General features: G+C 42.8%; 1 protein-coding gene and 1 non-coding gene across 2 annotated transcripts in view; one reads left to right on the forward strand and one right to left on the reverse strand.

The window, feature by feature from the left end:
• The window catches only part of LOC139370661 (eyes absent homolog 2-like), a 73,048-nt gene that overhangs the window by 15,371 nt on the left and 31,038 nt on the right, over positions 1-26,639 (reverse strand). The window contains exons 2-5 of the mRNA XM_071110266.1: positions 8,708-8,776; positions 7,612-7,652; positions 6,247-6,371; positions 5,829-5,942 (exon numbers count right to left, since the gene is read on the reverse strand). Of these exons, the coding sequence (XP_070966367.1) occupies positions 5,829-5,942; positions 6,247-6,349 (217 nt within the window). The 5' untranslated portion in view covers positions 6,350-6,371; positions 7,612-7,652; positions 8,708-8,776. The remainder of the gene's footprint in view (positions 1-5,828; positions 5,943-6,246; positions 6,372-7,611; positions 7,653-8,707; positions 8,777-26,639) is intronic.
• LOC139371720 (U7 small nuclear RNA) lies at positions 5,006-5,060 on the forward strand. Its single transcript, XR_011627400.1, has one exon. It is a non-coding gene; the product is annotated as a U7 small nuclear RNA (small nuclear RNA).

Below are 26,639 nucleotides of genomic sequence, written 5' to 3' on the forward strand. Positions count from 1 at the left end.
ATGAGTCCCAACAAGAACAATGCAGCTGGGGGGGAAGCCTGGTGTGCTAGCTAGCTACTCCATCAGTGTTATCAACTCTGCTGAAGGAATGCCTTCCTCTGGGCTCTTTTCCCCCAGCCACACTCGTGTGTTACCCCTCAACATCCCTCTTTCCCTCCATCCCACCACCCAAAACCTAACCTTAGATGAATGACTACCCAGAACCACCCGGGAGTCTCCCAGGACAACAAAACATAGTCTTCAAAGCAACAACACAAAGAAATCAGGTCTCCAAATAAACAGTGGAGTTTCTGGTTTTGATTTGGTCTGTCCTTTGTAGTGTAGTGTGTGGTGTGTGTGCGTGTGTATGTGGGAGGAAAGGTCTGGTGGTCTTGTACATGGAGTTGCCATGGGAGTTTGTTTCAAGCCACTCTAGGTTTTTGTTTACCTGTACTGAAACACATGAAAGAAAGCAGAGTCGTCACATGTATTCCATTGTTAGAATACCAGTGTTTCAGTCTTACTTTCTGACAACAACGGTAGCAGGCTGAAGCTGGAACAGACTGACATTTCGTCCAAGCTTAGAGGAATGATTCTGCTACAAAATACAGAGCAAGAAAGTATAAATATAACAAATATACAAAACTCTCTTTGAAGTTCAATGTGGATTCTATAAACCTGCTTTGCTATAGGGCCATATTCTCATCTCTCAAGTTTTTATCTTGAGTCTCCTCTTTTGGGTCGTATTCATTAGGATCAAACAGAAGAAAACTGGACTTGTCCAATAAGAAACGCTCATTTCAGTTTTCCATTGCTACAATGCGTACTCATGAATATGACTCTTAACAGTGGCCCTGCATTCCCCTGTCAGTAAGTCCATGCAGTTCCTTCATTAGCCTCCCCTCCCAGCACCACAACATGCACCTTAACCTCTAACCTCTGACAGAGCAAGGTCAATTTCACGCTGCTTTGAAAGCCATCAAGTCCTACTGAGTCAAGCATACTTTGGGTACCGGAGAACTGGGGGAATGTGTGGAGCACAGACGCACACACATGGAACACACGGACGCACACGTGCAGACACACACAAACACACACAAGAGCGTGCTGGTTCGGGCCGCGGTGTGGGTGTGTGGGGAGGAAGGGGCCTGACCTCCAGAGAGGAGAGAGAGAGGAGGAGAGAGAGAGATTGCTGACGCCAGGCACCCAGACCGCAGCTAATGGAGAACAGGCGTGGAGGAGGACAGACGGGCACTGCTACGGACACCCACCTGGAAATGACAGGACCCCACTCACTGGGCTCCAAGTCAGAGGGCCATCATGATGGAGAGATCAGAGAGAAAAAGAAAGCGAGAGGGAGGGAGGTACAGTGGCTTGCGAAAGTATTTACCACCCTTGGCATTTTTCCTATTTTGTTGCCTTACAACATGGAATTAAAATTGTCTTTTGGGGGGTTTGTATCATTTGATTTACACAACATGCCTACCACGTTGAAGGTGCAAAATATTTTTATTGTGAAACAAACAAATAAGACAAAGAAACCTGAAAACTTGAGCGTGCATAACTATTCACTCCCCCAAAGTCAATACTTTGTAGAGCCACCTTTTTCAGCAATTACAGCTGCAAGTCTCTTGGAGTATGTCTCTATAAGCTTGGCACATCTAGCCACTGGGATTTTTGCCCATTCTTCAAGGCAAAACTGCCTAAAATGTTTCCCCTTAAACCACTCAAGTGTTGCATTAGCAGTATGCTTAGGGTCATTGTCCTGCTAGAAGGTGAACCTCCGTCCCAGTCTCAAATCTCTGGAAGACTGAAACAGGTTTCCCTCAAGAATTTCCCTGTTTTTAGAGCCATCCATCATTCCATCAATTCTGACCAGTTTACCAGTCCTTGCTGATGAAAAACATCCCCACAGCATGATGCTGCCACCACTGTGGGGATGTTGTTCTCAGAGTGATGAGAGGTGTTGGGTGTGCGTGCGCCAGACATAGCGTTTTCCTTGATGGCCAAAAAGCAAATAAAAAAAAATATATATATATTTTAAATTTGTACCCCTTTTTCTCCCCAATTTCGTGGTATCCAATTGTTTTAGTAGCTACTATCTTGTCTCATCGCTACAACTCCCGTACGGGCTCGGGAGAGACGAAGGTTGAAAGTTATGCGTCCTCTGATACACAACCCAACCGTACTGCTTCTTAACACAGCGTGCATCCAACCCGGAAGCCAGCCGCACCAATGTGTCAGAGGAAACACTGTGCACCTGGCAACCTTGGTTAGCGCGTACGGCGCCCGTCCGCCACAGGAGTCGCTGGTGCGCGATGAGACAAGGATATCCCTACCGGCCAAGCCCTCCCTAACCCGGACGACGCTAGGCCAATTGTGCGTCGCCCCATGGACCTCCCGGTCGCGGCCGGTTACGACAGAGCCAGCTGGCGCTGCAGTACAGCGCCCTTAACCACTGCGCCACCCGGGAGGCCAAAAAGTGCAATTTTAGTCTCATCTGACCAGAGTACCTTCCATATGTTTGGGGGAGTCTCCCACATGCCTTTTGGCGAACACCAAACATGTTTGCTTATTTTTCTGGAAATTCTTCTGTAAAGCCCAGCTCTGTGGAGTATATGGCTTAAAGTGGTCCTTTGGACACATACTCCAATCTCCGCTGTGGAGCTTTGCAGCTCCTTCAGGGTTATCTTTGGCCTCTTTGTTGCCTGTCTGATTAATGCCCTCCTTGCCTGGTCCGTGAGTTTTGGTGGGCGGCCCTCTCTTGGCAGGTTTGTTGTGGTGCTATATTCTTTCCATTTTTTAAATAATGGATTTAATGGTGCTCCGTGGGATGTTCAAAGTTTTGGATATTTTTTTATAACCCAACCCTAATCTGTACTTCTCCACAACTTTGTCCCTGACCTGTTTGGATAGCTCCTTAGTCCTCATAGTGCCGCTTGCTTGGTGGTGCCCCTTGCTTAGTGGTGTTGCAGACTCCGGGGCCTTTCAGAACAGGTGTATATATACTAAGATCATGTGACAGATCATGTGACACTTAGATTGCACATAGGTGGACTGTATTTAACTAATTATGTGACTTTTGAAGGTAATTGGTTGCACCAGATCTTATTTAGGGGCTTCATAGCAAAGGGGGTGAATACAAATGCACGCACCACTTTAACGTTTTACATTTTTTTGAAACATTTTTTGAAACAAGTTATTGTTTTCATTTCACTTCACCAATTTGGACTATTTTGTGTATGTCCATTACATGAAATCCAAATAAAAATCCTTTTAAATTACAGGTTGTAATGCAACAAAAACAAAATAGGAAAAACACCCAGAGGCGTGAATACTTTTGTAAGGCACTCTAGGAGAAAGGACTGGCCACTGAAAAAAGGATAGATTTCAGCAAAAGAGAGAGGTAAAGTGAGTGTGTATGTGTGAGAGAGAGAAATAGAGGGAGGGAGACAGTAAGTAGGAATGAAAGAGGGTAGGATGGCTAGCCATTTGTAAAGTAGAGAAGAGATCAGAGCGAAAGGCACAAAGAGAGGTGGAGTACTGACCTTGTATGTGTGTGTATTTGGGTGTTTGTGTGCCAGTATGTGTGCATGCAATCGTCTGTGTCCGTCTGTATTCATCAAGATCTCATTGTTTTTCATTTGAAACTCGAAGTATGCATGTCTATTTTTTACCCATTCATTCTGCTTGGTTAGATGGTTAAAACAGAAACAATTCAAAGGTTAACAGTTTAGGCATTATTTCAGAGTGGTTAAGGCAAGGGCTATGGTTTGGGGAAGGCTCTGCAAAACTACCGACCTCATACCATCAAGTATTATCAAGTATTCTCACGGCTTGCTAGAGTATTCTGAACTGGCGTAGCGCAGTGGTCTGAGCAGCGCACTTTGGCTCCAAGCATCACCAGTTCCCGCTCAGTGCTGGGCAATTGTTTTTGTGTTTGTGTGTTAGGGTTTAATATTTTCCAGATAATCAACACATTCTTCCTCCCGAGAAAATTTAGAGAAATTACCAGACATCCTGGTATTACCGTGAAAACCAGCAGTGCTATTTGAAAGCATTCACTGACTGTACAAAACATCTTCCTTATATTGAGTTGCACCCGCTTTTGCCCTCGGAACAGTTTACATTTGTTGGGGTATGGACTCTACAATGTGTTAAAAGCATTCCACAGGGATGCTGACCCATGTTGACTCCCAACACTTCCCATAGTTGTGTCATGTTGGCTGGATGTCCTTTTGGCGGTGAACCATTCTTGATACACATGGGAACCTGTGAAAAACCCAGCAGCATTGCAGATCTTGACACAATCAAACCGGGGCGCCTGGCACCTACTACAAACCCCGTTCAAAGGTACTGAAAACTTTTGTCTTGCCCATTCGCCCTCTGAAAAGCACACATACACAATCCATGTCTCAATTGTCTCAAGGCTTAAAAATCCTTCTTTAACCTGTCTCCTCCCCTTCATCTCCACTGATTGAAGTGGATTTACAGTAACAAGTGACATCAATAAGGGATCATACTGTAGCTTTCACCTGGCCGTCAGTCTATGTCATGGAAAGAGCAGGTGCTCCTAATGTTTTATACACTCAGTGTCTGGAGAGACATGAAAATAGCTGTGCAGCTCCCCATACAACCTGGCAGAGCTTGAGAGGATCTGCAGAGAAGAATCGGAGAAACTCCCCAAATACAGGTGTGCCAAGCTTGTAGCGTCATACCCAGGAATACTCGAGGCTGTTATCGCTGCTTCAACAAAGTACTGAGTAAAGGGTCTAAAATACTTATGTAAATGTGATACTTTAAATAAATAAAATAACTTCTAAAAACCTGTTTTTGCTTTGTCATTATGGAGTATTGTGTGTAGATTGATGAGGGAAAACACAATTTAATACATTTTAGAATAAGGCTGTAACATAACAAAATGTGGAAAAAGTCAAGGGGTCTGGATACTTTCTGAATGCATACAATACTCATTCCCCTCCCTATATCGCAATTCAACCTCAGTCCAACCTACCTAAAGGTTATGGAAAATTTGCTCTTTCAGTATTTCTCCAGTTGGTTTCCTGAAGGAGAAAGCCTCTACTTCAATGTCAAATATAATAAAACAAAAACACTACAGTGAATACTACAGTAAAGTCCGCAAAAACACTATACTATAGTATTTATAGCATACTATAGTATTTTTTTTATGTGGGCATTTAGTAAGCATACACATTTATAGAAGCCATGCAAGTAGCCTAAATTATGTTTTCTATTGGGGACTTTATGTTGAGTAAATATGGTAGGCTGCTAGCGTTGTGATGACTGGTCTAATGTAACCTATGAATGAAGCCAGAGAGTTTATGTCACACATGCATATTTTGTATTTTTCCATCAGCTAATTTGCTCCTCTCTTTCTCGGCATATCCTCTCACCAGTTGTGATGTGTTCAAGGGATTCTTGGGGAGGGTAGGCTATGGCCATCCTTTTTTTTTTTTTAAGCTCTGATCTGATGTTTCCTGCATGCCTACATCTGTTTGCAATGGCATGGTAGGACAACCTGTAGGACGCACCGACCTTGTGCAAGTAAAAACGGTAGGCTACAACAGCACACACACTCACACTGAGCGTTAATTGTGCAGATAGCAAAGTAGAGAAGTCAGATTTAGACATTGTATATCATTTAACAGTTCCATTTCCCAGGCTGTTCATAGAAATAATGTATTATAATTGACTAGTTTCTCAACATTATTTATCTTGGGAAACGAGAATGGGTTTGGGGAGGATATCCCAGTAAAACTTGGTAATCCGGTTACCGATATTAAACCCTAGTGTGTGTGTGTGTGTGTGTGTGTGTGTGTGTGACTGACCGGGTGTGGAGTAGCTGTAGAGGCCCTGGCTGGGGGGAGTGCTACTGAAGTTGGAGTAGCTCAGCAGACTGTTCTGTCCTGGAGAGTGGCTGAGGCCATCTTCTGTCTTAATGTCTGCAGAGGAAAGGACATAAGGAGATAAATGATCTACACTGGATTCAGTTACTGAAACTGGTTACACTGTATTTTACAGAGAGACATGCTGTAAAACTGGGTGTGTTGTAAAATGCGGGCAGCATTAAATCAGTTTGCGAGCCACATTTGGCCTGCGGGCCTGTAGTTGGAGACCCTGGTGTAAATGGATGTGGAGTTGTGGTTCCTATTCACGGTGCCTTAGATGCATGCTTTCAAGACAACTTTTAAACAGTCATATCCCCACCTCTTCACCCCCCGTATTGAATGATATGACAGTACTTACTGTATGAGGGCATGCTGTAGCCCTGGGTGTGGTATGTATACGGTGTGTAGGGTCCCGCAGACTGGAGGGCAGGGCTGTACTGGGTCTGTCCGTACGCCGCCATGACAGCTCTTAGGTCAGCTGATCTAGAAGGAGGAATTAAAGACTGGTAAGTTGCTAAGCAACATGGGAACAATATGTATTGTCCAAATTGCCATGTTGGCTGCTTAGCCTATGCTATGCTAAGCTATGACTAAGAATTGTCACACATCAGATGGCGTCACTCCTACAGGACGCTCGTCCCTAAACCAATCTGTCTTGTAGGACCTGGAACTCATATCGAATATTGACAATTCAAAAAAGTAAAACATAGTTCCAAATTTCACAATATCACTGCACTCTCGTATGACTCTCCATGAAATAGACAAAATAACTAGCAAGCTAAATTATTACAAACGCTGTGGCAGTGATTTAATAGTTTGCATGTGAATATTTAAAAAAAGCAGGTGTCGATTTGCGGCACAAATTCTGGTCACCAGTGCAGTGACTTGATCCGCTGTGTTGCTAACTGTTGTAGTTAGCTACTTTACTGACACAGTTAGCTAGCTAGTTAGCTAGCACTTCCTTCACTTACATAAAAAGCTTGCTTAGCCTGTTTAAATTACCCTGAAGTTGTAGACATGTAGCCCCACAATTAAGCGGTACTGACTATTATCAGAAATCAGCCCGTAGATCAGCATGTTTCTCCGCGATCGTATCGTTAGGTCAGCTGAGCACAGTCAGCAGCTGATTCGGGAGGCTACTGCAATGACTCATGGCAGAAGAACAGCTGCTTCATGAAAACTCATAATATTGTAAGCATTGGCACTACTAGCTACAGTAGCTTGCTAGCTAGCTTTTGTTGGAAGATTCAACATTGTGTGTGCAGCATTGTGAGTGCAGTAGGTAGCTGGTTGGTTGGTTAGCAGCATCATTGCAGTCAAAGATGATTTCAGTGACTGGCTCAGCTAAAGTTATCAAGCTAACGTTAATTTTGGACATATTATGCTAGCTTTTGTGCCATAGTCAAACTTCAGAAATACTGCTCATTGAAGCACTATAAGTTCTTAGCTATATGTAAAAGACTTCCTCACCACAAAAGCATCAACCTTATTGGCATATTTATTGTTTTAGCTTATATTATTTCAAACAGTTTTGATGCAGAAATGGGGTTCAGCAGATGATGTCACCTTGGTAATATTTTCAAATGGTAGACAGCACATTGTAGCATAACTACTTTTGAGCTATCCTATTACCATTTGCAAGATACAAGACAGATCAGTGCAGGCGAAATCAACGTGCTATCTAACGTAAGACAATGATGACTAAAATCTCAACAACACTCACTTGCAGATGAAGGAAGAGTCTGGTATGGAGTCGTAGTGTCCCTAGAATAGAAAACAAATGAAAGAAACAGAGAAACATGTATAAATACCAATAAAAAATAAAATTCACTGAGAAATGAAAAGGGTAATAAATAACTTGAGATATGATTTCACAGTGATAAAAGGCTTTATACGATTCCAATTTCAACACTTAACCAAAATGCCATAGTATGACATTTGATAAAACCAGTCTGATCCCACAGTGACTGTACATATATACCCCAACCAGAAGCCATGGATTACAGGCAACATTCGCACTGAGCTAAAGGGTAGAGCTGCCGCTTTCAAGGAGTGAAACTCAACCCAGAAGCTTATAAGAAGCTCTTACTTTTTTTTTTAGGTCTTTTCTTAAAACTGCATTGTTGGATGATAAGGGCATGTAAGTAAGTATTTCACTAAGGTGCATGTGACAAATACAAATGATTTGTTTTGATTCCACTGTTTAAGTTATGTTAAATACCTGCTGTTTCTTTAAAAGAAAATACAGTGTGTTACAGCCTTAATATATAAAAAAAAATACATTCAGGTTTTATGTCACTGGCCTACACACAATACCCCATAATGTCAACATGGAATTATGCTTTTAGAATTTTTTACAAATTAATAAAAAATTGAAATGTCTTGAGTCAATAAGTATTCAACCCCTTTGTTATGGCAAGCCTAAATAAGTTCAAGAGTAAATTAAATAGTGCTTAACAAGTCACACCCCTGAGTGAACAGAATCACCTCTGCCAGCAGTTACTGCTTTGAGTCTTTCTAGGTAAATCTTTAAGAGCTTTGCACACCTGGATTGTACAATATTTGCACATTATTATTTTTAAATTTCCTAAAACTCTGTCAAGTTGATTGTACTTTTGAGATATTTCTGCATTTCATTTTCAATAAATGTGCAAATTCTTTTAAAAACATGTCATTATGGGGTATAGTGTGTAGATGGGTGAGATTTTTAAATTTTTTATCCATGTTGAATTCTGGCTGTAACACAACAAAATGTGGAATAAGTCAAGGGGTATGAATACTTTCTGAAGGCACTGTATATTTTGCAAATGTCTACTTACTTGACTCAGTAAAGAGAGGGTTTTCTTCCCTGGCAAGGGTGTCACTCAAGGTCCTCGCCGTCAGCTTTCCTGTGGAAACAATAGTGAATAAGCATTAGAAGTATGCGGCTGACTGACACAAAGCAACATGCCTCGGGCACTGACTTACTCAAAAGTTTGAACAGAACTCAAATTTGGGCCAAAAGAGCAGGGGGATAATTATCGTACTTGGAGAGTTCACAGAGTGATTTAGGTTTAGGAAAGAATGGAGTTTTTGACAGGGAAAAAGAGACTGACAGACAGGCTGACAGACAGGCATGCTACAAGTCGGAGAGAGCTGACGAGGTTGATACAGTATAAGAATGCACCATAAGGGATGCCACTGACAGACAACAGTCAAATTACACCCGTTTCTTCTTCCTCGTCAGTCAAAATGGCTGTTTGTTAGTAAGAGCTTGACGGATTACATAGTTTCCTGGAAAATCACAGAAGAATTCCCCACTTCTTTGCTTCTCTCTCTGTCTCAACACCGTGGCACCTGTACAGAGGTGTCACATCACAATGACTGCGGAGAGGTAAACTAGGTCAAGTTAACTGCATAATCGGACAGAGCAGAGTTGCATGAAAAGCACTTACTTAGAATGACCTAGAAGCACACGTAAACTCAGGCATACTGTTACATTTATGTTGTACAGAAGTGTGAAATGCTAATATACACTAAGTACCAATATACAGTAACAGTCAAAAGTTACGTTCCTGTGGGCGGTCCTCATGAGAGCCAGTTTCATCATAGCGCTTGATGGTTTTTGCAACTGCACTTGAAGAAACTTTCAAAGTTCTTGACATTTTCTGGATGAACTGACCTTCATGTCTTTCTCTTTGCTTATTTCAGGTGTTCTTGCCATAATATGGACTTGGTATTTTACCAAATAGGCTGAATTTCTCTATACCTTGTCACAACATAACTAATTGGCTCAACGCATTAAGAAGGAAAGAAATTCCACAAATGAACTTGTAACTAGGCACACCTGTTATTTGAAATGTATTCCAGGTGACTACCTCATGAAGCTGGTTGAGAGAATGCCAAGAGTGTGCAAAGCTGTCATCGGGGTAAAGGGTGGCTACTTTGAAGAATCTCAAATCTAACATATATTTAGATTTGTTTAACACTTTTTTTGGTTACTGCATGATTTCATATGTGTTATTCCATAGTTTTGATGTCTTCACTATTATTCTACAATGTAGGAAATAAAGAAAAACCCTGGAATGAGTAGGTGTGCCCAAACTTTTGCCTGGTAATATATCCCAATTCAGTTTAGCATAATAACACCTTTACCTTAATATATAGCTATCCTAATATATTTAATAAACAAATAACAATACACAAGCAGTAAAATGGACTACAATAGATAAGGATGGGGGTGTGTGTGTGTGAGAGTGAGGGAGGGAGGGACGGAGTTGAAGCCAACAAGCTATTCCTGGAGTCGTCCTGTCCCTACTGTTATCTCCCTAACCCCTTCTTTCTCTGTCCTTCTACAGGTATTCTGACCTTGACCTTAAGCATGGACCAGCCAGCTATACATTTGGGTTGGAGATCACATAAATGGAGGTGTGACAGAGGTGTGTCTTCAGATAAACATGTTCTGACCTTGACTTAATTCCCTCATAATTCCACAACCTTTACACGCGAGGAAACAATGAATAAGGTCGAGTACCTGTCGGTCCCAAGTGGAAAAACACCTTTTTTTCTGATAGAAATAACACCATTCTCCATGCACTGTAATTTAAAAACTAATAAGAGCTAGGCAAATGAGTAATCCGTTTGGGGAAGCAGATTTGTAAATACAAATAGAAATAGTTGTAGATTGTTTTTCCTTATGATCGCTGGATACAAATGTGAAACCAGTCATATGGAAGCAAACTGAAAATCATATCAACATGTATTTTGGCCCCTTTTCCAGTACAGTGCTTCACTTTTCTTATTGATTTATTTTTTACAATTTGTATCATGTTAAATAGTATCCGTTATTGGTAGCCACCGTCAGTAATACTCACATACATTCATAACTGTCATTTTAGGGTTCATTTTCTTCCATTTCTAGCCTGTACATTTTGCATCATTCGATTCCTTTTACCTTTCTTTCCTCTATCAATAATTTGAGACATACAGTACATGTATGTAGCCTCTTTGAATTATTATGGAATGCAGATCACACATAGCCGTTTAAACCTGGAGCATTGCGCATGGTTCAAGACGACTGGACCGTTGTCATTCCATTCCATGATTAGTGAGGATTATTAGGGTAGATTTATAGGACTATTGTTCATCCCCTATGGTACACTTTTCTCACGGATTGAACAATTGAATATGGTAACATTCAGGATGAATCAAATCACTGTATTTTTGTTTCATGAATATATTTTGTGCATAAAGACTCTCCAAACCTGTTTTTTATTTTGTATTATTCATAAATATTTTCGAAACCTAAATAATCTCCAAGATCAGAGTATTTTTAAGTCTACCAATTGCTGCTGTAACGGAGACGAATATGCATTATATGGATTTCTTTCATTGAGCCCTAATATTCTCAACCCATTCTTTTGATACTATATACAGTATTAAAGGGACACTGTATTTGAAGGGATGGCTTTAGACACATTTACTGAAAGCCCTAGCAAATTAAATTCCACGAGAAAATCTGATGACCAGCAACTGGGAGGGTTTCAGCGGTTGAATTAAATGTATTCAGTGTGCGCAAGGGAACCATACCTGCAGAGCACATCACAGGCCTGCATAAGGTAAGTCTGAATACCAACCAGCGCTTAGGGCTGCAAAGGGTTGGCAACTTTCTGGGTAAATTTCCAGAATTTTTGGGAAATCTTCCATGGGACGTTAAGCCCGGGAATTTGGGGAATTTTGCTTAAATTCTTCAAAAAAGTTACACATAAGGCAATTCTAGGTCTTGTGGCATATTTTGGTTAAACTATCCCCAATTCAATGGAATTGCAACCCTCTGCATGCACAGTGCATTCTTCCATCACATGTGCAGTGCACTCTACCATCACATGTATAGCTGATTCTCAAGATCTTGCACACTAATGAGACGCTGTTGAGCCCACACTACTACACTGTCTGAGCCAAGGAATATACATGCTTTCTGGCAAGTTTTGATTACAATACTGGGTTGAGTGAATATATTTTATGACATACATGATTTTTTGTTAACTAGTAGTAGCCTACAGCAAAGTGTGTTTAAATAATTTCTAACTTGTTAATTTCTGCTAGATAGTTTTTCCTACCATGTAGGTTTTAGCTGGTTTGAGCCTGCTAAGTGAGGAGTGTTTATTCACCTGTTTCCATACATGTTTCATTTTAAAACATTTATCTTACAAAGGAGTTGTTTATCTAACTGCTTAACTATTTATCTGTACTTTTATTAAATTTTTTACACAATTGTATTTGATTTTTGTTTTTACAAATTGTTTCTAATCTTTACAGGAAAATGCCATGGGCACTCTCTGATGTGTGAAGACATTTCACTGTAGCTAATGTAGAAGGAAGAGCTGTGTACATTTGCAAATACTGTGTCAAATCACATGTGAAGAATGCAACAAAGATGCAGAATCATCTGGCCATGTGCATCAAGTTCCCTCAACGCTCACAACAAGCAACATCTGACAAAAGGCCCTCTACTTGTTTACTCAATAGAGGAACGTAGTCAAAGAAATTCTGATGAATGTCTTGCTCAAGCTGTGTATGCAACTGGTTCACCTCTGATGCTCACAGGCAATGTGTATTGGAAGAGATTTCTGAATGTTCTTTGCCCAGCAAACACCCCTCCAATCAGACATGCTTTATCTACTCATTTGCTGGATGCAGAGTTCAACAGAGTTCAAGTGAAGGTCAAGCAAATCATAGAGAAAGCAGACTGTATTGCAATCATCTCTGATGGGTGGTCGAATGTTCGTGGGCAAGGAATAATTAACTACATCATCTCTACCCCTCAACCAGTCTACAAGAGCACAGACACAAGGGACAACAGACACACCAGTCTCTACATTGCAGATGAGCTGAAGGCAGTCATCAATGACCTTGGGCCACAGAAGGTATTTTCACTGGTGACAGACAATGCTGTGAACTTGAAGGCTGCTTGGTCTAAAGTGGAGGAGTCCTACCCTCACATCACACCCATTGCCTGTGCTGCTCATGCATTGAATCTGCTCCTCAAGGATATCATGGCACTGAAAACAATGGATACACTCTACAAGAGAGCCAAGGAAATGGTTAGGTATGTGAAGGTTCATCAAGTTACAGCACCAATCTACCTCACCAAGCAAAGTGAGAAGAATTCCCAGCAACACCCATTGGGGTGGTGTTGTCATCATGTTTGACAGTCTCCTGGAGGGGAAGGAGTCTCTCCAAGAAATGGCCATATCACAGTCTGCCGATATGGACAGCCCCATCAAGAGGATCCTCCTGGATGATGTATTTTGGGAGAGAGTGGTAAGCAGCCTGAAACTCCTGAAACCTATAGCAGTAGCCATTGCACAGATTGAGGGAGACAATGCCATCCTGTCTGATGTTCGGACTCTGCTTACAGGTGTTCGAGAAGAAATCCGTACTGCCCTGCCCACTTCACTGTTACTCCAAGTAGAGGAAACTGCAGTTCTGAAATCCATAAAAAAGCCGGAAGCATGAAGCACATGTTGGACCCCAAGTATGCTGGCAAGAGCATCCTGTCTGGTGCACTACTGTGCCTCGCCACCTTGGCCTGAATGAGGGCAAGGTTTTTAGCAGTCTGGCGAAGTACACTTCTAAGCAAGGGCTTTAGGATGAGATGCTATACGGCAGTCGTGCCAACATATCTCATCAGCCACCTGGTGGAAGGGACTTTGTGGCTCTGAAGTTCTTTCCCCGGTTGCCTCCGTCATCCTCCAAATCCCACCAACATCAGCCGCCTCAGAGTGCAACTGGTCCTTGTTTGGCAAATTTGAGGCTTTTTGAGCCTGACAACGAGTCATCCTCAACATGGTTGGAAAGTGACAGTGAAGATGAGGCCTCAGAGTCTGATGTTCAAGAGGTGGACATTGAGGATGTCCAGGGAGAAGACATGGAAGCCTGAGAGGAAGAGTTAGTTTCTAGACTATCATTTTACAGATGTATGTTGAAAACGTTTTTGGGAGTTGTGATGGATCATTGGGGATCATTCAATATTCCATTTCTTTTGTTGTTCAGTGAAATTATTCCATGTGAAGAGTAAACTCATTTATTTAAAGTTAAATTCGTAACTAAATTGTTTTTTGTTTTTTTTCTATTCGAAGGATTTAATCATTTGCAATTATGTCTACTTATGATAAGGTAAATATATCCAATGCAAAAAACATATACATTTAAATGGTATTAATATTAATTTGCATATATTTCCGTTAATTCCCATATATTCCCATTAATTCCCATATATTCCTGTTATTCCCACGGAAAGTTTCCACCTCTGATTATTCCCTCAAATGTGTAACCCTACAAGCGCTTAAATCAAAATTATTAAAAAAGGAATAGATTTCATAAGTCTGAATCGGACCCTATGTGTTTCTAAGCACTGTTTTCAATCAAAACCTGTGTCCAGGTTTCCTTGGTAAGAAAAAATAAAATAAACAAACATAGTGAAAAGTGTTTGGATTCATGTAATTACTGTCTGAAAGAAATAGAGGCTGCGGTTCACTTACCCTCACCTTATGACCTTGGGGGAATCCCCGTCACCATCTTGAAGGGCCGTCCAAATTAATAGCCAAGCAAGGGAAGTTTGCAACGTAAGCCCCTCAGCCCCCGTTTTTAGTTGAGTTTGCGAGTGTACAATTATGTTCAATCCGTGGCCTGAAACTACCCATAATTCAATTCCTCGACGATTGTATTCCCGCTAAGAAAAGTCAGCCAAAACTTAAAAACAACATCAATGGAGAAGTCAACATGCAAGTGTAAGAAAGAACGAATACAAATAAGTTAGAAATGGTGCTACTAATGCACATGACGGCACAACCACGTCCCGTAAATATGTTTTTGTTTGGTTATCTTTCGGAAATTGTATGAATTAAACATGTTTCTTTTTCAGAAGATCCAGGTAGGCAGGCTATTATTAGTTAGCTAATTCATTTGCTAGCTATTATACAGTAGGCATATATTAATAATTATGTAGTTAATATAAGTAGACATGCAATCATAATTAACTATAGCGCATATAATGCATCCACAAGCTACTGGTGGGGATGATTAAGTGCTGCATTTCCGGCCCATTTAAAAAAAATCATTCCTTCCTCCCTTGCCCCTTGTCTTGCAAGTGTATACTCATCAGACGTCATGATACATCATCAAAAGTGTCCACTTAATTTGAGGGCTGAGGGGATAGGGTGTGTCTTTTAAGTGTTTGGACTGTAGCCAGAACCTCACTGCGTAACAACTTGAACATGCTCTCATCTTGCAGCTCAAGAAGATTGAATGACCTAACTTAAAAATGTGATGTAGCGCTATCCTCCCGACAGAGTACTACCTCCAATGTGTTTTCAGTCATTAGTTTTCCTGCCTTGATTTGACATATTATGTAACTGTAAATAAAATATAACAATTGTCACTTTTTCCCGTAAGTTTCAAGACCCACTTTTCAATAAGTGGCTTGAAAACTGTTTTATTTACAAAGCAATTACATACGTGGATAAAGTGGAATTTCAATGTAGACATATCCGTGTTGGTACATAGCACTTACAACTGTTCAACCTGTGTGTGGAAATTAAGTTAAGATATTAACTGAGAATAACTGACGGTGAGAGAGAGAAAGGTTGAAAGTAAGAACGACAAAAATGAAGAGTAAGAGAGAGTGAGATGTATAGGAAGAGAGTAGGAGAGAGTAAGGTTGAGAGTGAAAGAAAGGTTGAAAGTAAGAGCGAGTAAGGGGGTTCGTCATGGTTGAGGACAAAAAGCAACAGCTCTTTCCACTCCCCTGATGTTGACAGTGGTCTATTTAAGCAATAAGGCCCAAGGCCAATATGCCACAGCTAAGGGCTGTTCTTAGGCACGACGCAGCGCGGACATGACACAACGTCTCAACACAGCCCTCAGCCCAAACCTGTGAGGTGCCTTATTGCAATTATTAACTGATTACCAATGTAATTAGAACAGTACAAATACATGTTTTGTCATACCTGTGGTATACGGCCTGATATACCATGCCTATCAGTCAATCAGTATTCAGGGCTCGAACCACCCGGTTTATAAGTGCCTTTAGGGCACCTCAATCTGGCCATGCAGAACACTTCTGCTCACTGTGGCCTCATCACCGACATAAGACTGACAGAGACAGAGGAGAGGCAAGACAGATAGGGACAAGAGGGATATTAGCAACCGCACAGCAGAACGAGATAGGGCCCCAGGGGATGAGAGAAAGAGGAGGGAGGGAAAGAGAGATAGAGGTCACGCGCACGAGAGAGAGTGAGAATGGAAAAAAGCTCAATTAAGACATCTCATCACGTAGAAAGAGAATAACAATTCTTATAACTAGAACATTTGAAAGAGGATTGGAGTTACATAGGTTATGACGCACAATATTGAACAGCAGACTTGACAAAAAAAGTCTGTGTAGGGTCTACTTTATATCTACAGAGGCTAAAGCTTTTCACATTAGCACATTAGCCCAAAAAATACATTGCACATAATGATGAAACATATGTTTTGGCAACTCCTGCTGACGCAGCCGACCTCCCAGCTTCTCCAAACACGGCGTTGTGAGTCATTGCAGTACAGGCTGTTTTCATAGTAAATCATAGTATTCCTACTGTGGAGAGGGCAAAGGACTCTAGAAAACCACTTATGTGCCTGTGTTAATGACCGAAAGGAAAACATAAACACGGTCAGACCGTAAATGTGTCAGGGAGCCAGGGTGATGTATGGTCAATAGTAGCTCTCGTAGTCGATAAACTGTATATTACCAAATGTTCCTGGACACCAAAACTACTGTTTTAAATAATAGAACGTTCCCATAAAAGGAATGAATAAAGTAACACCCTTCACTATCCATGTCTAGGATTGTCTTTAAAAATGAGAAAATTCAATGATATAATACAACATCTGATGAAGATATAAACAAAAATATGCTATACTGTTCAAGTCTGGGAATGTTTTAAAATAATTTGTTTTTGCATACAGTTGAAGTCAGAAGTTTACATACACTTAGGTTGGAGTCATTAAAACTGGTTTTTCAACCACTCCACAAATGTCTGGCTAACAAACTATAGTTTTGGCAAGTCGGTTTGGACATCTACTTTGTGCATGACACAAGTCTTTTTTCCAACAATTGTTTACAGACAGATTATTTCACTTTAAATTCACTGAATTACAATTCCAGTGGGTCAGAAGTTTACATACACTAAATTGTCTTTGCCTTTAAACAGCTTGTAAAATTCCAGAAAATTACCCTTGGAAGCAATTTCCAAATGCCTGAAGGTACCACGTTCAAACAATAGCACGCAAGTGTAAACACCACGGGACCACGCAGACGTCATACCGCTCAGGAAGGTGAAGCGTCCTGTCTCTTAGAGATGAACGTACTTTGGTGCGAAAAGTACAAATCAATCCCAGAACAACAGAAAAGGACCTTGTTAAGATGTTGGAAGAAACAGGTGCAACAGTATCTATATCCATAGTAAAACGAGTCCTATATCGACATGAAAGGCAGCTCAGCAAGGAAGAAGCCACTGCTCCAAAACCGCCATAAAAAAAAGCCAAACTACGGTTTGTAACTGCACATTGGTACAAAGATCGTACTTTTTGGAGAAATGTCCTCTGGTCTGACGAAACAAAAAAATAACTGTTTGGCATTAATGACCATCGTTATATTTGGAGGAAAAAGGGGGATGCTTGCAAGCCGAAGAACACCATCCCAACCATGAAGCACGGGGGTGGCAGCATCATGTTGTGGGGGTGCTTTGCTGCAGGAGGCTCTGGTGCACTTCACAAAATAGATGGCATCATGAAGACATCAGTCAGGAAGTTAAAGCTTGATCACAAATGGGTCTTGCAAATGGACAATGACCTCAAGCATACTTCCAAAGTTGTGGCAAAATAGCTTAAGTACAACAAAGTCAAGGTATTGGAGTGGCCATCACAAAGCCCTGACCTCAATCCTATAGAAAATGTGTGGGCAGAACTGAAAATTCACTCAACTTATTGTGGAAGATAGTGGAAGGCTACCAAAAATGTTTGACCCAAGTTAAACAAATTTTAAGGCAATGATACCAAATACTAATTGAGTGTATGTAAACTTCTGACCCACTGGGAATGTGATGAAATAAATAAAAGCTGAAATAAATCTTTTTATACTATTACTCTGACATTTCACATTCTTAAAATTAAGTGGTAATCCTAACTGACCTAAGACAGGGATTTTTAATATGATTAAATCTCAGGAATTGTGAAAAACAGAGTTGAAATGTATTTGGCTAAGGTGTATGTAAACTTCCGACTTCAACTGTATATAAACTGCTCAAAAAAATAAAGGGAACACTTAAACAACACAATGTAACTCCAAGTCAATCACACTTCTGTGAAATCAAACTGTCCACTTAGGAAGCAAGACTGATTGACAATAAATGTCACATGCTGTTGTGCAAATGGAATAGACAACAGGTGGAAATTATAGGCAATTAGCAAGACACCCCCAATAAAGGAGTGGTTCTGCAGGTGGTGACCACAGGCCACTTCTCAGTTCCTATGCTTCCTGGCTGATGTTTTAGTCACTTTTGAATGCTGGCGGTGCTTTCACTCTAATGGTAGCATGAGACGGAGTCTACAACTGTTAAGGGAATTTTTATCAATAATGACTAATTATGTATACATTTCAATCAGGACTGACTAATCAGAATACGATTGTTACTGTATATATACTAATCAGAATACTATTATGTTACTGTATATGTACTAATCAGAATACTATTATGTTACTGTATATGTATGAATTTTCTTTCTTAATCCTAGTACTGAATATAATGTGTGTAAATATAATCAAGAATTAGAACAATGACTGTCTGTTCCTTGGTAGAAATGAATGAACTATATCTTCAGACTGGCTAGAATGCTTATCTACACAAGAAGACCTTGGCCCGGTCATAAATAATATTAAATTGGTAGGGAGACGATGTGAGAAGGCTTGAGATACTGTCTTTGTACCAGGGTGGGAGAAGAGACGGGACAGTTCGAAAACTAATGACGTCATTTTCAGTTTATAACCTGTGGTAAACTGTATCGTGTTCAGTACTCTCGTGAATAAACTCTGCTGTTTGACTTTAAGACTGGGCTCTGTCCATTATTATAAAATAAGGGTCTTGTTTAATTTTAATAGGGTATTAAAACATAGAGCAATTTAATTCCTGTAACAACAACCCACACAAGTGGCTCAGGTAGTGCAGCTCATCCAGGATGGCACATCAATGCGAGCTGTGGCAAGAAGGTTTGCTGTGTCTGTCAACGTAGTGTCCAGAGCATGGAGGCGCTACCAGGAGACAGGCAAGTACATCAGGAGACGTGGAGGAGGCAGTAGGAGGGCAACAACCCAGCAGCAGGACCACTACCTCCGCCTTTGTGCAAGGAGGAGCAGGAGGAGCACTGCCAGAGCCCTGCAAAATAACCTCCAGCAGGCCACAAATGTGCATGTGTCTGCTCAAACGGTCAGAAACAGACTCCATGAGGGTGGTATGAGGGCCCGACATCCACAGGTGGGGGGTTGTGGTTACAGCCCAACACCGTGCCGGACGTTTGGCATTTGCCAGAGAACACCAAGATTGGCAAATTCGCCACTGGCACACTGTGCTCTTCACAGATGAAAGCAGGTTCACACTGAGCACATGTGACAGACGTGACAGTCTGGAGACGCCGTGGAGAACGTTCTGCTGCCTGCAACATCCTCCAGCATGACCGGTTTGGCGGTGGGTCAGTCATAGTGTGGGGTGGCATTTCTTTGGGGGGCCGCACAGCCCTCCATGTGCTTGCCAGAGGTAGCCTGACTGCCATTAGGCACCGAGATGAGATCCTCAGACCCCTTGTGAGACCATATGCTGGTGTGGTTCCTCCTAATGCAAGACAATGCTAGACACCATGTGGCTGGAGTGTGTCAGCAGTTCCCTCAAGAGGAAGGAATTGATGCTATGGACTGGCCCGCCCGTTCCCCAGACCTGAATCCAATTGAGCACATCTGGGACATCATGTCTCGCACCACAGACTGTCCAGGAGTTGGTGGATGCTTTAGTCCAGGTCTGGGAGGAGATCCCTCAGGATACCATCCGCCACCTCATCAGGAGCATGCCCAGGCGTTGTAGGGAGGTCATACAGGCACGTGGAGGCCACACACACTACTGAGCCTCATTTGGACTTGTTTTAAGGACATTACATCAAAGTTGGATCAGCCTGTAGTGTGGTTTTCCACTTTAATTTTGAGTGTGACTCCAAATCCAGAACTCCATGGGTTGATAAATTTGATTTCCATTGATCATTTTTGTGTGATTTTGTTGTCAGCACATTCAACTATGTAAAGAAAAAAGTATTTAATAAGAATATTTCATTCATTCAGATCTAGGATGTGTTATTTTAGTGTTCCCTTTATTTTTTTGAGCAGTGTAAATACAGTACCAGTCGAAAGTTTGGACACACCTACTCATTCAAAGGTTTTTCTTTATTTTTTTCTATTTTCCACATTGTAAAATAATAGTGAAGGCATCAAAACTATGAAATAACACATATGGAATCATGTATTTGAGATTATTCAAAGTAGCCATCCTTTGCCTTGATGACTGATTTGCACACTTGTAACGGCTGATTTCTTCCTCTTCCTCTGAAGAGGTGTAGCAAGGATCGGACCAAGATGCGGCGTGGTAAGTGTCCATGGTTGTTTATTTAAAAAACATAAACTGAACACTATGAATACAAAAACAATAAAACGTGAACAAACCGAAACAGTACCGTGTGGCGACAAATACAGACACGGAAACAAACACCCACAAACAAACAGTGAAACCCAGGCTACCTAAGTATGATTCTCAATCAGAGACAACTAACGACACCTGCCTCTGATTGAGAACCATACTAGGCCGAAACATAGAAATCCCAAAATCGTAGAAAAACAAACATAGACTGCCCACCCCAACTCACGCCCTGACCATACTAAATAACGACAAAACAAAGGAAATAAATGTCAGAACGTGACAGTACCCCTCCCCCCAAAGGTGCGGACTCCGGCCGCAAAACCTGAACTATAGGGGAGGGTCTGGGTGGGCGTCTGTCCGCGGTGGCGGCTCTGGCGCGGAACGTGGACCCCACTTCACCACAGTCTTTCTCCGCCTCATTGTCCGCCTCCGTGGCCTCCTAACCACGGCGACCCTTGCCGCCGACCTCGGACTGGGGACTCTGGAAATGGGTCCCGAGTGGACGGGAGATTCCAACGGCGCCGGACAGGCGGGAGACTCAGGCAGCGCCGGGGTGAAGGACGATTCCGGTAGCTCCGGAGTGAAGGGCGATTCCGGCATCGCCGGCGTGACAGGCAGCTCTGGCAGCTCCTGGCTGACTGGCGGATCTGGCCGCTCCTGGCGGCTCTGGCGGCTCATGGCTGACTGGCGGCTCCTGGCTGACTGGCGGCTTTGGCGGCTCCTGGCTGATTGGCGGCTTCTGGCTGACTGGCGGCTCTGGCGGCTAATGACAGACTGGCGGCTCTGGCGGCTCATGACAGACTGGCGGCTCATGACAGACTGGCGGCTCTGGTAGCTCATGACAGACTGGCGGCTCTGGCGGCTCATGACAGACTGGCAGCTCTGGCGGATCATGACAGACAGGCGGCTCTGGAGGCTCATGACAGACTGGCGGCTCATGACAGACTGGCGGCTCTGGCGGCTCAGGACAGACGGGAGACTAGCAGCGCTGGAGAGGAGGAAGGCTCTAGCAGCTCTGGACAGACGGGAGACTCTAGCAGCTCTGGACAGACTGGAGACTCTAGCAGCTCTGGACAGACGGGAGACTCTAGCAGCTCTGGACAGACGGGAGCATCTGTAGGGAGGAAACAGAGAGACAGCCTGGTGCGTGGGGCTGCCACAGGACCCACCAGGCTGGGAGACCTCCAGGAGGCTTGGTGTTAGGAGGAGGCACCTGAAGGACTGGGCTGTGGGGGAGCACTGGAGCTCTGGTGCACAGCCTTGGCACCACTCCCCCAGGCTGGATAACTATTCTAGCCCGAAACCTCCAGATTGCAGGCACAGGTTGAACCGGGCTGTGGGTAAGCACTGGAGATCTAGTGCCTACTACGCGCACCTCTCCCTTAGGCTCCACTCACACATTTGCCCGGCACGAGCGGAGTGCAGGCATAGGACGCACTGCACCCTCCCAGAGCCCCAGAGACACAGCACGCAGAGCCGGCGCAGGATACTCTGGACCGAAACGGCGTACCGGCGACCAGGCATGACACTTTCGGGGGGCTGCCCTATAGCGCACCGGGCTATGGGCACGTACTGGTGACACCGTGCGCTTAACCGCATGACACGGTGCCTGACCAGTAACGCGCTGCTTATAATAAGCACGAGGAGTGAGCTCAGGTCTGGTACCTGGCTTAGCCACACTCCTCATGTGCCCCCCCAAAACATTTTTGGGGGGCTGTCTCTCGTACCTGTCGCGCTGCCGTGCTGCCTCCTCATATCGCTGCCGCTCAGCTTTCGCTGCCTCCAGCTCTGCTTTGGGGCGGCGATATTCCCCAGGGTCCTTCACCGTTCAAAATCTGCTCCCATGTCCAGGTGTCTTGTGATGCTGGCCGCTGCTGCTGCTGCCGCTGCCGCTGTCTGTTACCACGCCGCTTGGTCCTTGGTTGGTGGGTGTTTCTGTAATGGCTGATTTCTTCCTCTTCCTCTGAAGAGGTGTAGCAAGGATCGGACCAAGATGCGGCGTGGTAAGTGTCCATGGTTGTTTGTTTAAAAAACATAAACTGAACACTATGAATACAAAAACAATAAAACGTGAACAAACCGAAACAGTACCGTGTGGCGACAAACACAGACACGGAAACAAACACCCACAAACAAACAGTGAAACCCAGGCTACCTAAGTAGCTAACGACACCTGCCTCTGATTGAGAACCATACTAGGCCGAAACATAGAAATCCCAAAATCATAGAAAAACAAACATAGACTGCCCACACCAACTCATGCCCTGACCATACTAAATAACGACAAAACAAAGGAAATAAAGGTCAGAACGTGACACTCTTGGCATTCTCTCAATTAGCTTCATGAGGTAGTCACCTGGAATGCATTTTAATGAACAGGTGTGCCTTGTTAAAAGTTCAAATTGTGGAATTTCTTTCCTTCTTAATGCATTTGAGCCAATCAGTTGTGTTGTGACAAGGTAGGGGTGGTATATAGAAGATAGCCCTATTTGGTAAAATACCAAGTCCATATTATGTCAGGAACAGCTCAAATAAGCAAAGCGACAGTACATCATTACTGTAAGACACGAAGGTCAGTCAATGTGGAAAGTTTCAACAACTTTGAAAGTTTCTTCAAGTGCAGTCACAAAAACCATCAAGAGCCATGATGAAACTGGCAGAGTTACTTCTGCTGCAGAGGATAAGTTCATTAGTTGATGAGTTACCAGCCTCAGAAATTGCAGTCCAAATAAATGCGTTCAAGTAACAGAGTTCAAGTAACAGACACATCTCAACATCAACTGTTCAGAGGAGACTGTGTTAATCAGGCCTTCATGGCCGAATTGCTGCAAAGAAACCACTACTAAAGGACACCAATAGGAAGAAGAGTTGCTTGGGCCAAAAAAGATGAGCAATGGACATGAGTCCAAAAATTTAGATTTTTTGTTCCAAACGCTGTGTCTTTGTGAGATGCAGAGTAGGTGAATGGATTATCTATGCATGTGTGGTTCCCACCGTGAAGCCTTCTGGATGGGTAGGTGTGATGGCGCTTTGCTGGTGATACTGTTAGTGATTTATTTAGAATTCAAGGCACCCTTAAGCAGCATGGCTACAACAGCGTTCTGCAGCGATAAGTCATCCCACCTGGTTTGGGCTTAGCGGAACAATTATTTGTTTTTCAACGGGACAATGACCCATCACACCTCCAGGCTGTATAAGGGCTATTTGACCAAGAAGGAGAGAGAAGGCCTCCACAATCACCCGACCTCAACCCAATTGAGATGGTTTGGGATGAGTTGGACCACAGCGTGAAGGAAAAGCATCCAACAAGTGCTCAGCATATGTGGGAACTCCTTCAAGACTGTTGGAAAAGCATTCCAGGTGAAGCTGGTTCAGAGAATGCCAAGAGTGTGCAAAGCTTTCATCAAGGCAAAGGGTGACTATGAAGAATCTCAAATATAACATATATTTTGATTTGTTTAACACTTTTTTGGTTACTACATGATTCCATATGTGTTATTTCATATTTTTGATGTCGTCAATATTATTCTACAATGTAGAAAAGATTGGCACAATTGTATTCAGGAAGTTTCTCACATTCCTCTCTGCAGATCCTCTCAATCTCTGTCAGGTTGGACGGGGAGCGTTGAAGCACAGCTATTTTCAGGTCTCTCCAGTGATGTTCGATCAGGTTTAAGTCTGGGCTCTGGCAGGGACTCTCAAAGACACACTTGTCCCGAAGCAAGTTGTCTTGGCTGTGTGCTTAGGGTAGTTTCCCTGTTGTAAGGTGGACCTTCGCCCCAGTCTGAGGTCCTGAGAGCTCTGGAGCAGGTTTTCATGAAGGATCTCTCAATGCCTCCATCCTGACTAGTCTCTCAGTCCCGGCAGCTGAAAAACAGCCCGGCATGATAATGGCATGATTCTGCCACCAGCATGCTTCACCTTCGGGATGGTGCCAGGTTTCCTCCAGACGTGACGCTTGGCATTCAGGCCAGAGAGTAAAATGTTGGTTTCATCAGACCAGAGAATCTTGTTTATCATGGTCTGACAGTATTTAGGTGCATTTTGGCAAACACCAAGCGGGCTGTCATGTGCCTTTTACTGAGGAGTGGCTTCCATCTGGCCCCTCTACCATAAAGTCCTGATTGGTGGAGTGCCACTGAGATAGTTGTCCTTCTGAAAGGTTCTCCCATCTCCATAGAGGAACTCTGGAGCTCTGTCAGAGTGATCATCGGGTTCTTGGTCACCTCCCTGAACTTCTCCCCCGATTGCTCAGATCGGCCGGGCGGCAAGCTCTTGGAAGAGTCTTGGTGGTTCCAAACTTCTTCCATTTAAGAATTATGGAGGACGCTGTGTTCTTGGTGACCTTCAATGCTGCAGAAATGTTTTTGTACTCTTCCCCAGATCTTGTCTCTGAGCTCTACTGACAATTCCTTTGACCTCATGGCTTGGCTTTTGCTCTGACATGCACTGTAAACTGTGGACCCTTGTATAGTCAAGTGTGTACCTTTCCAAATCAATTGAATTGAACCCATAGTTACGTGAAATAGGTTTTTCTGCTTATTTTTTCTTCTTCTAAAAACCTGTTTTCGCTTTGTCATTATGGGGCATTGTGTGTAGATTGCTGAGGATTTGTATTTATTTAATCTATTTTAGAATATGGCTGTAACGTAACAAATGTTGAAAAAGTGAAGGGGTCTGAATACTTCCTGAAGGCACTGTATGTTGCCTCAATTCATCGGGCATGAACTCTACAAGTTGTCAAAGACGTTCCACAGGGATGCTGGCCCATGCTTCCCAAAGTTGTGTCAAGTTGGCTGGATGTCCTTTGGATGGTGGACCATTCTTGTTAATCACAGGAAACTGTTGAGCGCGAAAAACCCAGCCGTGTTACAGTTCTTGATACACACAAACCGGTGCAGCTGCCACCAACTACCATACCCCGTTCAAAAGTACTTAAATCTTTAGTTCTGCCCATTCACCCTCTGAATGGCACACATACACAATCCATGTCACAATTGTTTCAAGGCATAAAAATTATTATTTAACCTGTCTCCTCCCTTTCATCTACACTGATTGAAGTGGATTTAACAAGTGACATCAATAAGGGATCATAGCTTTCACCTGGATTCACCTGGTCAGTCTATTTCATGAAAGAGCAGGTGTTCATAATGTTTTGTAAACTTTTCCACGTGTCGTTACATTACAGCCGTATTCTAAGTTTGATTAAATATTTTTTTCCTCATCAATCTACACACAATACCCCATAATGACAAAGCAAAAACAGGTTTTTAGAAATGTTTGCAAATGTATAAAAAAATTGAAACTTAAATATCACATTTATAAAAAATATTCAAACCCTTTACTCAGTACTCTGTTGAAGCACCTATGGCAGCAATTACTGTCTTGAGTCTTCTTGGGTACAAGCTCAGAACAACAGTATTTGGGGAGTCATTGTCCTGTTCGAAGGTGAACCTTCGCCCCAGTTTGAGGTCCTGAGCAGGTTTTCAAGAATGTAGATATCTGAGAGAGCCATGTGAGTGAGTGGTGCTTCGGCGCACACAGCCCGACGAGGGGAATAATAATTATTATATTCATTCCAAGGGCACAACAGCCACTGGCCACAAAAGGCATGTCGTTTTTAAGGGGGCATTACGGCCACACAAGGGGTATGCTGCCGGGAAATTCAAGCCATTACCAAGTGCTTGTCAAATTGTGAATGAGAGACTGATGAAGGGTGTGCAGCCTGTGCAAAAAAAACTAAGCAGAGCACATGCCTTTCATGCTACTTCAAATCATCATTAGAGTTGCGTCATGCAGCCTTAGAATGTACTAAAGATTAAACATATAGCCCATAGTTTGTATCACAACAAAAGTTATTAAGCATATAGGAGGACCTGTTTTTTTGTTAACCGCTCAACACAGATTAGCTGCATGTGCGCACTCCCTCAGAAATAATTTGGAGAAAATATCCTTTCAAATTTATTACGATATGTTAAATTGTACTCTTCATGCT

This window comes from Oncorhynchus clarkii, chromosome 17 (genome assembly GCF_045791955.1).
Source record: "Oncorhynchus clarkii lewisi isolate Uvic-CL-2024 chromosome 17, UVic_Ocla_1.0, whole genome shotgun sequence".
NCBI classification, from domain to species: Eukaryota; Metazoa; Chordata; class Actinopteri; order Salmoniformes; family Salmonidae; genus Oncorhynchus; species Oncorhynchus clarkii.